At 36.2% G+C, this 13,866-nt stretch overlaps 1 protein-coding gene across 1 annotated transcript in view; it reads left to right on the forward strand.

Annotated features, from left to right (window-relative positions):
- ADGRV1 (adhesion G protein-coupled receptor V1) overlaps positions 1-13,866 on the forward strand; it is a 471,409-nt gene that overhangs the window by 85,618 nt on the left and 371,925 nt on the right. The window contains exons 25-28 of the mRNA XM_032475997.1: positions 4,450-4,579; positions 7,171-7,251; positions 8,932-9,071; positions 10,603-11,212. Of these exons, the coding sequence (XP_032331888.1) occupies positions 4,450-4,579; positions 7,171-7,251; positions 8,932-9,071; positions 10,603-11,212 (961 nt within the window). The remainder of the gene's footprint in view (positions 1-4,449; positions 4,580-7,170; positions 7,252-8,931; positions 9,072-10,602; positions 11,213-13,866) is intronic.

The raw sequence follows: 13,866 nt of genomic DNA on the forward strand, positions 1-13,866 counted from the left end.
TTTTCAGCCTATGTTTTCCTCTGGGTGTTTATAGTATCTGGTCTTACATTTAGGTCTTTAATCCATTTTGAATTTATTTTTGTGTATAGTGTTAGAGAATGTTCTAATTTGATTCTTTTACATGTAACTATCCAGTTTTCCTAGCTTATTGGAAGAGGCTGTCTTTTCTCCATTTATATTCTTGCCTCATTTGTCGTAGATTAACTGACCATAAGTGTGTGGGTTTATTTCTGGGCTCTCTGTGCCATTGATCTAAGTGTCTGTTTTTGTGCTAGTCCCATACTGTAGCTTTGGAGTATAGTCTGTAGTCAGGGAGCATGACTGTTCTCCCTTATCAAGATTGTTTTGGCTATTTGAGGTTTTTTGTGTTTCTATATAAATTTTAACATTGTTCTAGTTCTATGAAAAATGCCATTGGTATTTTGATAGGGATTGCACTGAATCTGTATATTGCCTTGGGTAATATGGTTATTTTAACAATATTGATTCTTCCAGTCTAGGAGCACAGTATATCTTTTTATCTGTTTGTATTGTCTTCAGTGTCTTTCATCATTGTCTTAAAGTTTTTGGATTACAGGTCTTTTGCCTCCTTAGGTAGGTTTATTCCTAGGTGTTTTCTTCTTCTTCTTATTTTTTTTGATGTGACAGGTAAATGGGATTGTTTCCTTAATTTCTCTTTCTAATACTTTGTTTTTAGTGTATAGAAATGCAACAGATTTCTGTATATTAGTTTTGTATCCTGCAACTTTACCAAATGCATTGATGAGCTCTAGTGGTTCTCTGGTGACTTATTTAGGGTTTTTTTTTGTGTGTCATGTCACCTGCAAACAGTGACAGTTTTACTTCTTCCTTTCCAACTTGTATTCTTTTTATTTCTTTTTCTTTGATTGCTCTGGCTAAGACTTAACATAGCTATGTTGAATAAAAGTGGTGAAGAGAGGGCCTCCTTGTCATGTTCCTAATCTTAGAGGAAATACTTCCAGCTTTCCACCTTTGATGGAGTATGAGTATGATGTTAGCTGTGGGTTTGTCATATATGGCTATCCCTAATATCCAGTTGGATTATCATTTTCTTTAATAACTAAAACAAAATGAAACAAAACCTTTGTTCTTATTCTTTGTGGCTATCAGAAAGCTAATACCCTTGGGGACATTCCTGAAAATTTTCAGGGATGCTTCAATGTCTTGTTTGACAATTATTACCTCTTTGAACCATTGTCTTTGCTTATCAGTGAAAACCTGGTAACTTTCGCCTTTACCATTTCTCTATGATGCTTCTGCTCTCTCTGATCTGTGATAGCATGAATAAGATTTCCTAGGCTCTATATGTGAGTCTGTGTGTATAGGTATGCTGGAGAGGGGAGGACACAAGCTAGGAGTGATCAGGTATGGAAGAGATGGAAGAGGAGACAGCTGAGTATCAGACATCACTGTTCTTAACCTTATTCTGTACACCAAGAGGTGGTCCTCACCTACCAGGTGTTCATTTCTAGCTCTTGAGAGTGATATTAAACAACTAAGTAATGACTAAATCACAGTTACAGGAAATTTTCAGAGTTGATATTCTTGGAGAAAGGTGAGTGTTCACTTAGTCTGGGTAGTCGAGAAAGGCTTTTCTGGGAAAGTGATATCTAGGCTGAGTTCTGAAATTGAAGGAGAAACTAGCAGACTAGATGAAGTGGGGAAGAATTCCTTGAGACTGGTAAAATAGCATGAATAAATGGTAAAATGGCCCTAAAGTAAGGAAAAGCACAGGCTGTCAGAGGAACTGAAAGAAGACCAGTGTTTCTAGAATGTGGTGAGCTGGATGTGATGATAAAACATAAGGTAGGCAGGGAGTAGATCATTCTAGGCCTTATGGGTCATGCTGCATGTTGTAACTTTTCTTTTAAAAGTAGAAAGAAGCAATTGAAAGATATTATGCATTTATAAAAGATCATTAGACTGAACTGTGGAGAATGGATTAGAAGACACTGGATGCAACCAGTAAAGTGTCCATTTTGTGGAGCAAGGCAAGAGGTGATAATGTCTTGGACTAGGCAGCTAACGGTGTAGATTAAAAACAAGTAGGTGGGCCCAGAAAATATTTAAGAGTTAAAATGGCAGGATTTGAGGATGATTTAGGGTGGAGGATAAAGCAGAAGAGGGTGTCAAAAGTGACTTCCTTGTTCCTGGCATAAGAAACTTGCTACTCTACAGTTTAGTGCTGTGGAGAGGGTTGGATAAGACTGTAGATTTTAAGGGAAGATCATAAATTAAAAATTCTGACAGAACTTTGAAATAGACATTAAGATTTAAGTTTGGCTATCAATGGTTGGAGATACAATCAGACCTCAGAGATACTTCAGATTCAGTAAAGGAAATATCGCAGTAAAGACAGTCACATGAATTTTTTGGTTTCCCAGTGTGTATCAAAGTTTTATTTACTCTATACCGTAGTCTGTTAAGTGTGCAACAGCATTGTGTCTAAACAGACAATGTACATAGCTTAATTAAAAATCCTTTATTGTTGAAAAATGCTAGCTGTCATCTGAGCTTTCAGCAAGCCATAATCTTTTTCCTAATGGTGGGTCTTGTCTCAGTGTTAATGGCTGCTAACTCATCAGGATGGTGGTTGTTGCAGGTTGGGATGGCTGTGGGGATTTCTTAGAATAAGACAACGATGAAATTTGCCACATCAACTGACTCTTCCTTTCATAAGTGATTTCTCTATAGTATGCAGTGTTGTTTAATAGCATTTTACCAATAGTAGAACTTTTCCAAAATTGAAGTCAATCCTTTCACACCCTGCTGCTGCTTTATCAATTAAGTTTATATAATATTCTAAGTCCTTTTATTGTCATTTCCACGGTCTTCTTAGCATCTTCACCAGGAGTAGAATCTATCTCAATAAACTGCTTTTCTTTGCTTATCCATAAGAAGCGACTTCGCATCCACTAAAGTTTTACGCTGAGATTGCAGCGATTCAGTCACATCTTCAGGCTCCACTTCTAATACTACTGCTCTTGCTACTTCCACCACATCTGTAGTAACTTCCTTGAAGTCTTGAACCCTTCAAAGTCATCTGCGAGGGGTAGAATCAACTTCTTCCAGACTTCTGCTACTGTTGAAATTTGGACCTCCTCCAACGAGTCGTGAATCTTAATGACATCTAGAATGGTGACTCCATCAGAGCAATCACTATCTATGACAGCTATATCCTTACAAAATGTATTTCTTAAATAATAAGACTTGAAAGTCAAAATTGCTTCTTGATCTGTGAGCTGCAGAATGGACATTATGTTAGCAGCATGGAAACAATGTGAATCTCACTGTACATCTCCATCAGTGCTCTTGAGTGACCAGGTGCCTTGTCAATGAGCAGTAATGTTTTGAAAGGAATCTTTTTTTTTTCCTGAGAAGTAGTTCTCGACAGTAGGCTTAAAATATTCAGTAAACCATGTCGACAGAAGTGCTATTATTTCTGTCGTTAAGACTTGTGGAATTACTTCTCTGATGACTATACTCTAGGCAAAATTAACCACTCATTTTTCATGAGCTAACTGTGTGCCTTTTATAGCAGTTGTTTTCTATTCCATGCTGAATACTCCTTCTGGAATGTTTTCATGAAACTAGAGATTTGTCTTGGCTGTTTTTGAATCCCAAGTGTCTAAAATGGTGCCATGCATATGCTGTGTGAAGATATTGAAAAAAGTTAATAAATGAGTGATTAGTGATTGGTACTTGGGTTCCTCAATTTAGCTGTAGGATCATTAATTGCTCTACAAGATGAAATATAGTTGTCCACACAAGCTAACCCTAGAAACATTTAAACAGCTTTAAATTTCATTCTCATCACTTGAGGGCAAAATGCTTACATTCAATAATGGGAGGAAAAAAGGGCCTTAAGACTTTGAATTTAAATAACGTTTCATTTTCCTTAGAGTTGTGAACTTTTCTGATGAGGAATCTATATTGTGAATTGTGATTGCAAGTATAATCAAGGAAAGATTAATGCCCAATATATTGATATTTATTATTGCTAGGAGAAATTTTTAGAATGAAAATGCCATTATTATTGTGCACTGAGTATTTAAGTTTGTCAGTGATATAATTTGAATAGTTCTAAGTAAACTTGGTCAAGAGAATTCTGTGCATCTCATTCAATCAATTCATTAGAAATTTGTGGATGTCACCTATTCAGGTTTCTCATTTTCCTTGACTGCTTTTTTGATGAATAGGCAAATAAGAGAGATAAAAATCCACCTACTTTATTTCATTGAAGAATATTTATTTAGAATTATATTGAACATTATTCATATCCACTTAAGTGTTTTCCATTTTATATTTTGCTTATGTTCATCTGTTTCAGTATGTATACAATTTAGGACATAGTAAACATTCTCATTTTACACATTCATGTATAGAATAATTATAATCTAATGGATAAATCTTCTATTTATATTTCAGAGTGTTGCTGGCACCTTAGAATTTCAACCAGGAGAAAGATATAAGTACATTTCTGTTAACATCACTGATAATTCTATCCCTGAATTGGAGAAATCTTTTAAAGTTGAGTTGTTAAACTTGGAGGGAGGAGGTAAGACCAGTGACTCAAAAATATTAAATATTTGCTTGTCCATTCATCATGATAGTAGTAGATTCTATTAAAAATATGTTCCTTTGATTTAACCTATTGTTCTGGTTTCCCCCCTTTTATTACCCATTGGTCTTTTCATAAAGTAGATGTGCTTTTACGATGAAACAGTTTAAATATGCTAAATCACCAAATTATAGTTATTGTTCAGAGCAGGTGCCCCTAAATTCACCTCTCTCCCTTCTCCCTTATTTCAATTTCATGGTAGCTCCTCTAGAGCTAGCTCCAGGTGTAGCACAGGTACAGACAGGTAAAATTATTAGTCCCTTTAGGTGATCTTTTATGAGGTGGTTGTCAATAAAACAGTTAACAATACCTTATCCTCAATTCTGATATTCAGAAAGCTTCGATTATCAAAGATTTTTGGAGTCAAAAATCCGTTTTGTGGCAAAACTCATCTGCATTGAAGAATAGCTATTTATAATATTTATTTATCACTCTTAGGTTAACTATTATATATGTATTTTTGCAGAAGTATCACTGTGTTTGATTATCAGGTGCTACATGAGATGTGTGCCATGCTACCTTTATAAATATAAGAAATTGAGCATTGGTATGGTATTCATTAGGGCAGTCTCTTCCATTACAAAACCTGATATTGTTACCTTATTATTATTTTCATGTTTTGGTGAAGAAAATCATAATACTCTATAAGCCATCCAGAGGGAGAAATTGGATAGGACAGAAACACTGTCTTCTGGTATGTAGTGAGACTTTGGAGTAAGCACGGCAAAATTTCTCCACATTTCCCTTCCCTGTGTTCCCACAGCCCAGGAGAAGGGAAAGGAGGCCAAGCCAGAGAAGTGATTATACAGCACCTCAGTATGGTGACTGCATAAAACAGTAGAAACATGCTGGACAACCTGTCTGGCAGGTGGCATGTCAAAATACCAGCCTTGCTTGTCTTCCGGAGACAAGTCTTCACATCTCCAAATCATTATTTTCATGACAAGATTTCATGAATCAAAGGTCACTATAAAATATATGAAAAGTTGTTCTTTGTATCACTTATAGCTAAAAATACCTGTGTAATAAATAACATGTTAGTGATCAGTATCTACTATTGATTAATAAGGAACATCAAATATTGTCCCAGAGTGATATTTGTGATCATGGTGATACTTGTGATTTTGTGAAGAAACTTCTTCCCATATCTCTAGAATATGCATTGTTAATTGGGCATGACTGCTCATTTGAAAACCAATCTTGCAGTTTCTTAAGTGGGCAATACTGGCAGAGAATCTGATCCTGCCCACCTTGAGTCGGGACTAGAGGTAAAGGAATCCAGACGCTGGCCTCTGGTCTTTGAGTCATAGCTGGGCCTGCCTAAGACGTGAAATGGTTTGTAGAGCTAAATTCTTTTGCGGGTCAGGGGAGAAACCCTTATTCCACACTGTTGTGTCTATAAAACCGATTTTACATATGACAGCCGCCTGAGTAGATGTTTTATGCTAACCAGAGCACTTTGGTGTTAAACCTCGCCTCTCTTTCTCACAACTTGTGGTTAATATGGAAGCAAAGCCATGCACTGGACAGTCCCTGAAATCCATTTTCCCTCTTGTAAGTCTCTAAGATAATTTCAGGTTTTGGGTGCCACAAATTCTCAAGTCTGATGTATCACAGTCCTTTTGAGGGGAGAGCAGGGCAGATCTTAAACAAGCATGTCAATCAGAGATCCCGTAGAAGGTGTGCATGTGGTCTCTCTTCTCTTAGCTCTTCTTTTCCACTGTGGCCTTTGCTGCCCTCCCTGTCTTCTTTGTTTGCAAACGCTTGGTGAAATAATGGTTGGCGTATGAGATGTATTGGAAGTGAAGTTAAAACCACTTTCTCTTTATTATAGTCTTTATGTATTGCCAGGGTACTTAATTTTCTACATTATTATTTATTTGATCTTTAGAGAATTTCTGTACAAGGCAGCAAGCGCCTTTTATAGGTAAGAAGAATGAGGCACCAAGAGGTTTAGTGATGTGCTGAAGGTTTTATAGCTGGTATCTCTTGCAGCCAGGGCTGAAGCAGGGTTTTTAGACTACTTGTCTAGGGTTCTTTCCAAAATGTCAGTGGCAAAAGGGTGATCAGATCTGAGAATGGTAAACATTGTGGGGATTTAAATGTGTGGCTGGAGGGAAACAAAGTTTTAGTTGGTTGTTGTCAGTGTTAAAGTGACTGTCACATGCGTACAGGCCTGAGTATAAGCTGTTATATGCACAAAAATATTAAAAATGTTAATACAATTTACATTGTTATAAGTGAAAATCTAAAAATAAAACCAGAGATAAATTGGCAGAAATTGGAAATGCCAGTTACAGCCTACCTGGAGTATTTCCTGAAGCTCTGAATGAAAGTTTCCTAAATTGGTAACTTGACTAATATTGTACTGTCACCACTTAGCCTGGTTTTTATGGAACAATGCACGTCATTTGATGAATATTACTGTATTTTCCTCTTTGCTGGATATGTTTTAAGAGCTCTCAATTTTCTCTTTGTGTCAATGTATGTTGTGTGGGTTGTGTCTCTGTCTATTTTTCCTTGTGAAGGGACTGATCTCTTTAGGGCTGATGGCAGTGGTAGTGGTGATGGGGACATGGAATTCTTCCTTCCAACTATTCGCAAACATGGTAAGCAGCTGTTCCAAGGTCCTTTACTATTTTGCATTTTAACTTTTCTTTTTAGAGACAACAATACTAACCATTTATTGATACCTACTATGTGAAGGTCCATGATATATTTTCTCTCATTAACCAGTACAACAACTTTATGAAGTATTATTTGTTCCATGTTATCGTCACCCAGCTAGAAAGTGATAAAGTCAGAATGAAGTCCTTGCCTGCCTCCAAAGCCCAGACTCTTCTTTGTATGAATCTAATGCAGTTTCCTGATCCCAATTGTAATAGAAATTTTGCTTGGTATCATTTACAAAAGTGATTATTGAAAAACATTTTACATAGTTTTGAATACCTGAAAAGGAGATAAATAGAACATTTATATGTTGGTGTAAAATGTATCATACTGATTTTCTTTACAAAAACAAATGGGTCGGGTGGGAAGGGACAGACTGGGATTTCAAAATTTGTAGATACTGACAGGCATATGTAGAATAGATAAACAAGATTATAATGTATAGCACAGGGAAATATATACAAGATCTTGTGGTAGCTCACAGCGAAAAAAAATGTGACAATAAAAATATGCATTTTCATGTATAACTGAAAAACTGTGCTCTACACTGGAACTTGACACATCATTGTACAATGACTTTAACTCTATAAAAAAAAATGTTAAAAAAACCCCCAAAACCCAAAAAACACAAATGGGTCTTTATATGCAGCTTTTAATCAAAACAAATGGGAAGGGAAATTAGAAAATAAATGGGGAGAATAAGTTGCCTATTAATGGGAGGAAATAGTAAAAAAAAAGGGTGCCTTTTGAATTAGATTCATATACAAACCTGATTCAGCTTTTTATCGCAAATATTTTTTCGTATTAAGGGGGAATACATAGAATACTTATTCTCTTTAGGGAGAACTCTTTCAGACTCTCAAAAAGATTCTCTAAAAAGATTCCCTAAGAGAATTCCTCTTTCCGAATGTCAGGTTTGATACTCTAGTTTCAGAACTCATGTTCCCACCCCTCTCATTCCTGACTTCCATCAGTGCCTCTTTTAACTTCGATATTTAATTACTCTCCTTCTTTTGGGATTGTTTATTTTCTTGTCTGCATCCATTAATACAACGGAAAAGTTGAACATACTTCTTAGGAAAAAGTAAAATACTTCTTTAAGTCTTGGCATCTTTTTAGTTAGAGGACTTGGACTCTTTGAGACCGGGAGATGTAGATCTATAATATAATATGATGAAAAATAGGCCTAGAATTAATGCACGCTTGGAAACCAAGAGTCTGTACAGTCAGGTTAAGGAAATCATAGGGAAACTACTGTTTCCTAAAGGTAAGAGTCATTTTGGCTCATGTTCTTCTGAGGTCAGTAAAGGTCGTGGGAGACTTTCCTCATAGACTTATGTGGGAGAATGTTCTCTTTCATAGAGAAGAAAAAGAAAAACAAGTTTTCCTTATTCATGTCCACTGCTTATGCAGCACTTGTGTATCACGTTGGTGCCAAAACAGAGAAAGGTCATAAAAGCATGAATACGTGTGACAGCCATTTGTGTCCGCCTTTTTTTCTAAAACAAATTAGAACCTTACCCAGTGAATGGTACAACTCTTTTCAGTAAGTTGTTCCTTGCTTTTTCCTTTGGTTTGTAAATTACTGATTAACATTTATTTGGAACTTACTCATGCAGCCAGTTTAGGAGTGGCTTCCCAAATTATTGTCACCATCGCGGCCTCTGACCACGCTCACGGTGTATTTGAATTTAGTCCTGAGTCACTCTTCGTCAATGGAACTGAACCAGAAGATGGGTACAGCACTGTTGTATTAAATGTGAGTACATTTTTTTCCTCCAGTCCTAGACACTTTCTGTTCTTTGAACATTGTATTATTGTGTTGTGTTGGGGTAGATTTTTTCTGTGTAAGTGGAGGGGAATGAGTCCAGTGGCACAGACAGTTCATTGATAATTGAACAGTGATTTGACATTTGTCTTTGTTTTGTTTTGCATACAAACTCATTTTATGATTTTGAGGGTTCCTGACTCTTAGGAATACAGTGGAGATGTACTGCATAGATTTATATAGTAATTCAGATAGGTGATGGGAAGAAACATTTCCAAAATCTCATTGGCTTACTACAACAGAGATTGATTTTTCACTCATGGTATACGTCCACCTTAAGGTGGCAGTCATCCATCACTCAGGGCTGAAGATTGCAGAGACTACATCTCAACTGGCTTCATGGAGAAGGGAGACGTGGATGTGGGAACTGCACACTGGCTCTTCAGCTTCTTTGTGGAAGTGATTCATAGCATTTCCATCTACCTTCTTTGGTCAAATCAAGTCACATAACCATGCTTATGTAACTGGGAAGAGAGATGAAATCCTGTCTTTTATCTCTCCCAGAGGGAAAGAAAATCCACAAAATTTGTTAACAGCAATAATGACACCCCTTTGTGGTATGTGTGTGTGTGTCTACTCTGCTTTGTTCCAGTGGAAGTTAAGTAGGAGTCGATTGTTAAATAATTCAGAGGAGCTAGAAGTTTGCTCAGCTTCCTCAGATTTTCTACAAATGATGAAGACAAATAACTCAAAATATATCCTTTCTGTACTCCTATGGCAGATCTTCTGTAAACTGTTGTGGAGTAAATTCAACACCTTTAGAAAGGATAACTAATTACTCAAGAAAGAAAAAAGAAGGATTAAGGGAAAGCATCAAGTTTTGTAAAATTCCTATCTTGAATTTTATTTTTAGCCAACACTCACATTTTAAGTATAAATAAAAATTACTTTTAGTCTGGACTTAACTTGAAGTGGTTTTTTTTTTAGGCTTTTCCTCCTTTAATATACTGTTGTTGAAAGCATTTCTTCCTTCTTAAATATATTTTATATAATCTTGGGTGAGGTTACATTTTTTGTTGAATTTGTTTTTCATATTATATTTTACATACTATTAAATATAATTTGTTTTAAAAGTGAGTTTTATGGCTAATTTTTCAGAAAACCATCATTCGTCTATTCCTTGCAATAAAGTATATACCTCTTTGCAGTAAATGTAGACATATTCATGAATGTGCTTAAATATAATATGTTGTTAATTATATTTGCTTTGTTACTAATGTATGTTATAGTTGCAGAAATGATACAGCTGTAGTTTAGTTAAAAGCTAAAAATAGTCCATATAGTAATCACTTTTTAAGTAATCACTTTTTAAGGGTCTTCAAAGATGGGTAGTACATTGTCTTTAAGAATGTTGGATTCTCGACAACAGCTTATATAAAACAATAAAAATTTAATATCCTGTTATCATTCTATATGTGCAAACCTCTTCCTTTAACATATTTTAATATTAAATATTTTAAAGATCATGAGAAGTCATGGAGCCCTGTCTCGGGTGACTTTGCTTTGGAGCATAGACTCTGATCCTGATGGTGATCTGGCCATCACCTCTGGCAACGTCACATTTGAGATGGGGCAGAAGAGCGCCAACATCACAGTGGAAATACTGCCTGATGAAGACCCAGAGCTGGATAAGGCATTCTCTGTGTCCATCCTCAGTGTCTCCAGTGGCACTCTGGGACTTCGTATTAATGCCACATTAACAGTTTTGGCTAGTGATGACCCGTGTGGGGTCTTCATCTTTTCTGAGAAAAACAGACCTATTAAAGTGGAGGAAGCCGCACAGAACATCACGTTGTTAATAGTAAGGTTAAAAGGCCTCTTGGGAAAAGTCATGGTCACGTATGCAACACTGGATGATATGGAAAAACTGCCTTATTTTCCACCTAATTTAGCCAGAGCAACTCAAGGGAAAGACTATATACCAGCTTCTGGATTTGCTCTTTTCAGAGCCAATCAGAGTGAGGCAACAATGACTATTTCAATTTTGGATGACGATGAACCAGAAAGGTCGGAGTCTTTGTTTATTGAACTACTCAACTCTGCTTTAATAGAGAAAGTACAGAATCGCCCAAGTAAGTAACCATTAGTGTGTTGCTATTATTATTAGGGGTAAGAATCCTGAAACAATAAATTAAGAATTTGGTATGGTAGAAAATTACATAAAGATAGTAAGCTCTAACTTTGAAAGCATCCTCTTACTAAAGTGTATGTATAAGGCAAATGGCAGTGGGACAGTTGAAAACATGAAATCATGTTTAAAAGTCTGTTGCATTCCCAGACTAAATTTTTAGAAGTGTCTATGTAATCCAGTGTCATTGACCTCTAGTACTATTTACTGTATATCGTAGCTTCCAAAACATTCTGGAATCAACCTGGTGATTCCAAGGACAGTACTGGTAGCAAGATCCTGAGTCTTTCTTGTGCTGATCCACTCTGGAAGATTCCTTAACCAACAGTCTCTTTGTATGGGTGATGAGCACTAGATCTGGCAGCTGCATAAAGGAAGGGGGCCAGGGCCGTGTAGTAGTAAGAAGTCCTGGAAATTTTGTTGGTCATTGTGACAGCTGAGAAGAAGGCACTGGTTGGGGATAAGGATGAGGGATGGGGAAAGTAGCAGCCATTTCCACTGGGGTTGTGGCCCAGTAGCATTGTAGAGACTGGGGGGCTACTAGGAGAGAGCAGGGCCTGAGCTCGTGAAAATGAAAGCAGTGACTGCTCCACAGTTTATTCATTAGTCACATTTCTCTAAGAAGACAAAGAACTTTAGAAAGGAGTTTTTAAATAAAGAGAAAAATTTAGATTTCCTGGAATGAGATAACAAGAAAAGGAAGAAAGATTGGTGATATTAATTTAATATCAATTTAATATCAGTTTTAGAATAATATTTATAAATAAAATATATTAAATGAGTTTTATATATTGAATAATATAATAAAACCTTCTTAAAGAAATTGGAATTAAATAGTCCAAAGAGTAAGATTTTAAGATCTGCATGTGTTCTGTGTTCTGCCATATAGATTAAGGTTTCTTACAAGTAAATTTCTTTACCTTACTGTAACTGCTGGATGAATATATTGTATAGTGGGCAACGTTCTTGCCTGCAATGTAATTGTAGTCCATGGTTATAGAAGGAAATTTACTTTTTAGGACAATTGCTAACATTAAATTTTCGGGTTATAGTCCAGATTAAAATTCTTACACAATAACCCATCCATTTTTTTCTTAGCAAGATTTAGGATCAGTTATAATAATAAATAGATTGAAATAAAACCCAGTAATTAGTCTTATTAAGTAAAAAATTATAAAATATAGCCTAGTTTTCAGGGAACTCACAGTTTACTGAGTGAGCTAGAAATAAAACTGAAAGCGAGGATCACATAGAGCAGTGTCTGAGGGCTGTGGGTGCTGGTGTCAGATAACTTATGTTCACAGGTATAGTCATAAGCTGTTGCACATAAACTTTTAAAGCCCCAGTTTCCTTATTTATAATACAGAATTTATGGGACTTAAATACGATAATTATGTGTGAAAATGAATAGTGTCCTACATGTGGTAAGCATTCAATAAATGTGAACAATTATTATTAATAAAGTGGTATATGCAGAATATCAATGCACTGTGGGATGGGAGAAACAGTCCATGTGTATTTTATGCTTAATATGTTTCTAGAACCAGGCAGCATGCTTGGTGGAGTTCAGAATAGGCATAAGCTATGATGTGACATAATTAAAAAACAATTAAAAGCATTAGAAAGAAAATAATGTTAAAAATGAAAAAAAAAAAAGAAAAATTAAGCGCAAATTTGGGTGATATCATCTCACACTTTAAAAGGCCAGTGTAGGGCTGACAGGGTCTCTGTACTCTGTCATCACCAGCTTTCAGGAGAGCAGTGTGAGAAGACTGGTGATGAGCAGGCATGGGGCAGGAGGAGCAGTCATGGATAGATGGTTTTATCCCTGGTTTGATGAGGAATTGCATATTGGGAGCAAGGATTAGACAAACCCTTACAGAATGCATCGCAGTTGTGTCCACCAGGTCCTAGTATAATGCCTTAGCTGACCTCATCAACATCTTTGTGCCTCTGATTCCTAATCTGTGAAATGTGGACAGTGTTACCTACCACATAGAGATGCTGTGGGAAGCAAATGACTTAATGCAAGAAAGTACTGAGAATAATGCCTGTCAGATGGTGCACACTCACGAAATGTCATCTGCTTGCTCTGGGTTGCTGCTCTTTTTTTCTAATTTAGTTGAATTTAATTATGTTATATTGATTTATAGTTTATGGTTTTAACTGTGATATAATTTAGCACAGTCGGGGCCTCTGTCACTGAAATTAAATGGTGTCATTGCTTGTATTCAGATTAAATTGTCTGAAAAATGTTAAATTTTATTCATTATCACATACTTCCACATACCAACATTGTTAGAGATGTTCTAAATATGAACTCAGAATTGTGTACTTGTAATAAGAGTCTGTTGATGCTTCATTTGTGTTGAAAGTTTACTTTTTATATTGTTTTGACAAGGGTGCTGGTTGGAAATGAGTCTTGAGAATAAGTCAGGGAGAGTTTGTGAAAAGTCTTGTGAAATGACTTCAAAATAAGTTCTGCTTTCTCTACGATCAGTGGAAAGTAAGAAGGGAGTCTTAAAAGTAGGCTGTGTTGCAGGTACTCGAGGCCTGGCGGGTTCACAGACTTGGCGGGCGAGGAACACTGTTGGAGCC

The sequence above is a fragment of the Camelus ferus genome, chromosome 3 (genome assembly GCF_009834535.1).
Source record: "Camelus ferus isolate YT-003-E chromosome 3, BCGSAC_Cfer_1.0, whole genome shotgun sequence".
Taxonomy (NCBI): Eukaryota; Metazoa; Chordata; class Mammalia; order Artiodactyla; family Camelidae; genus Camelus; species Camelus ferus.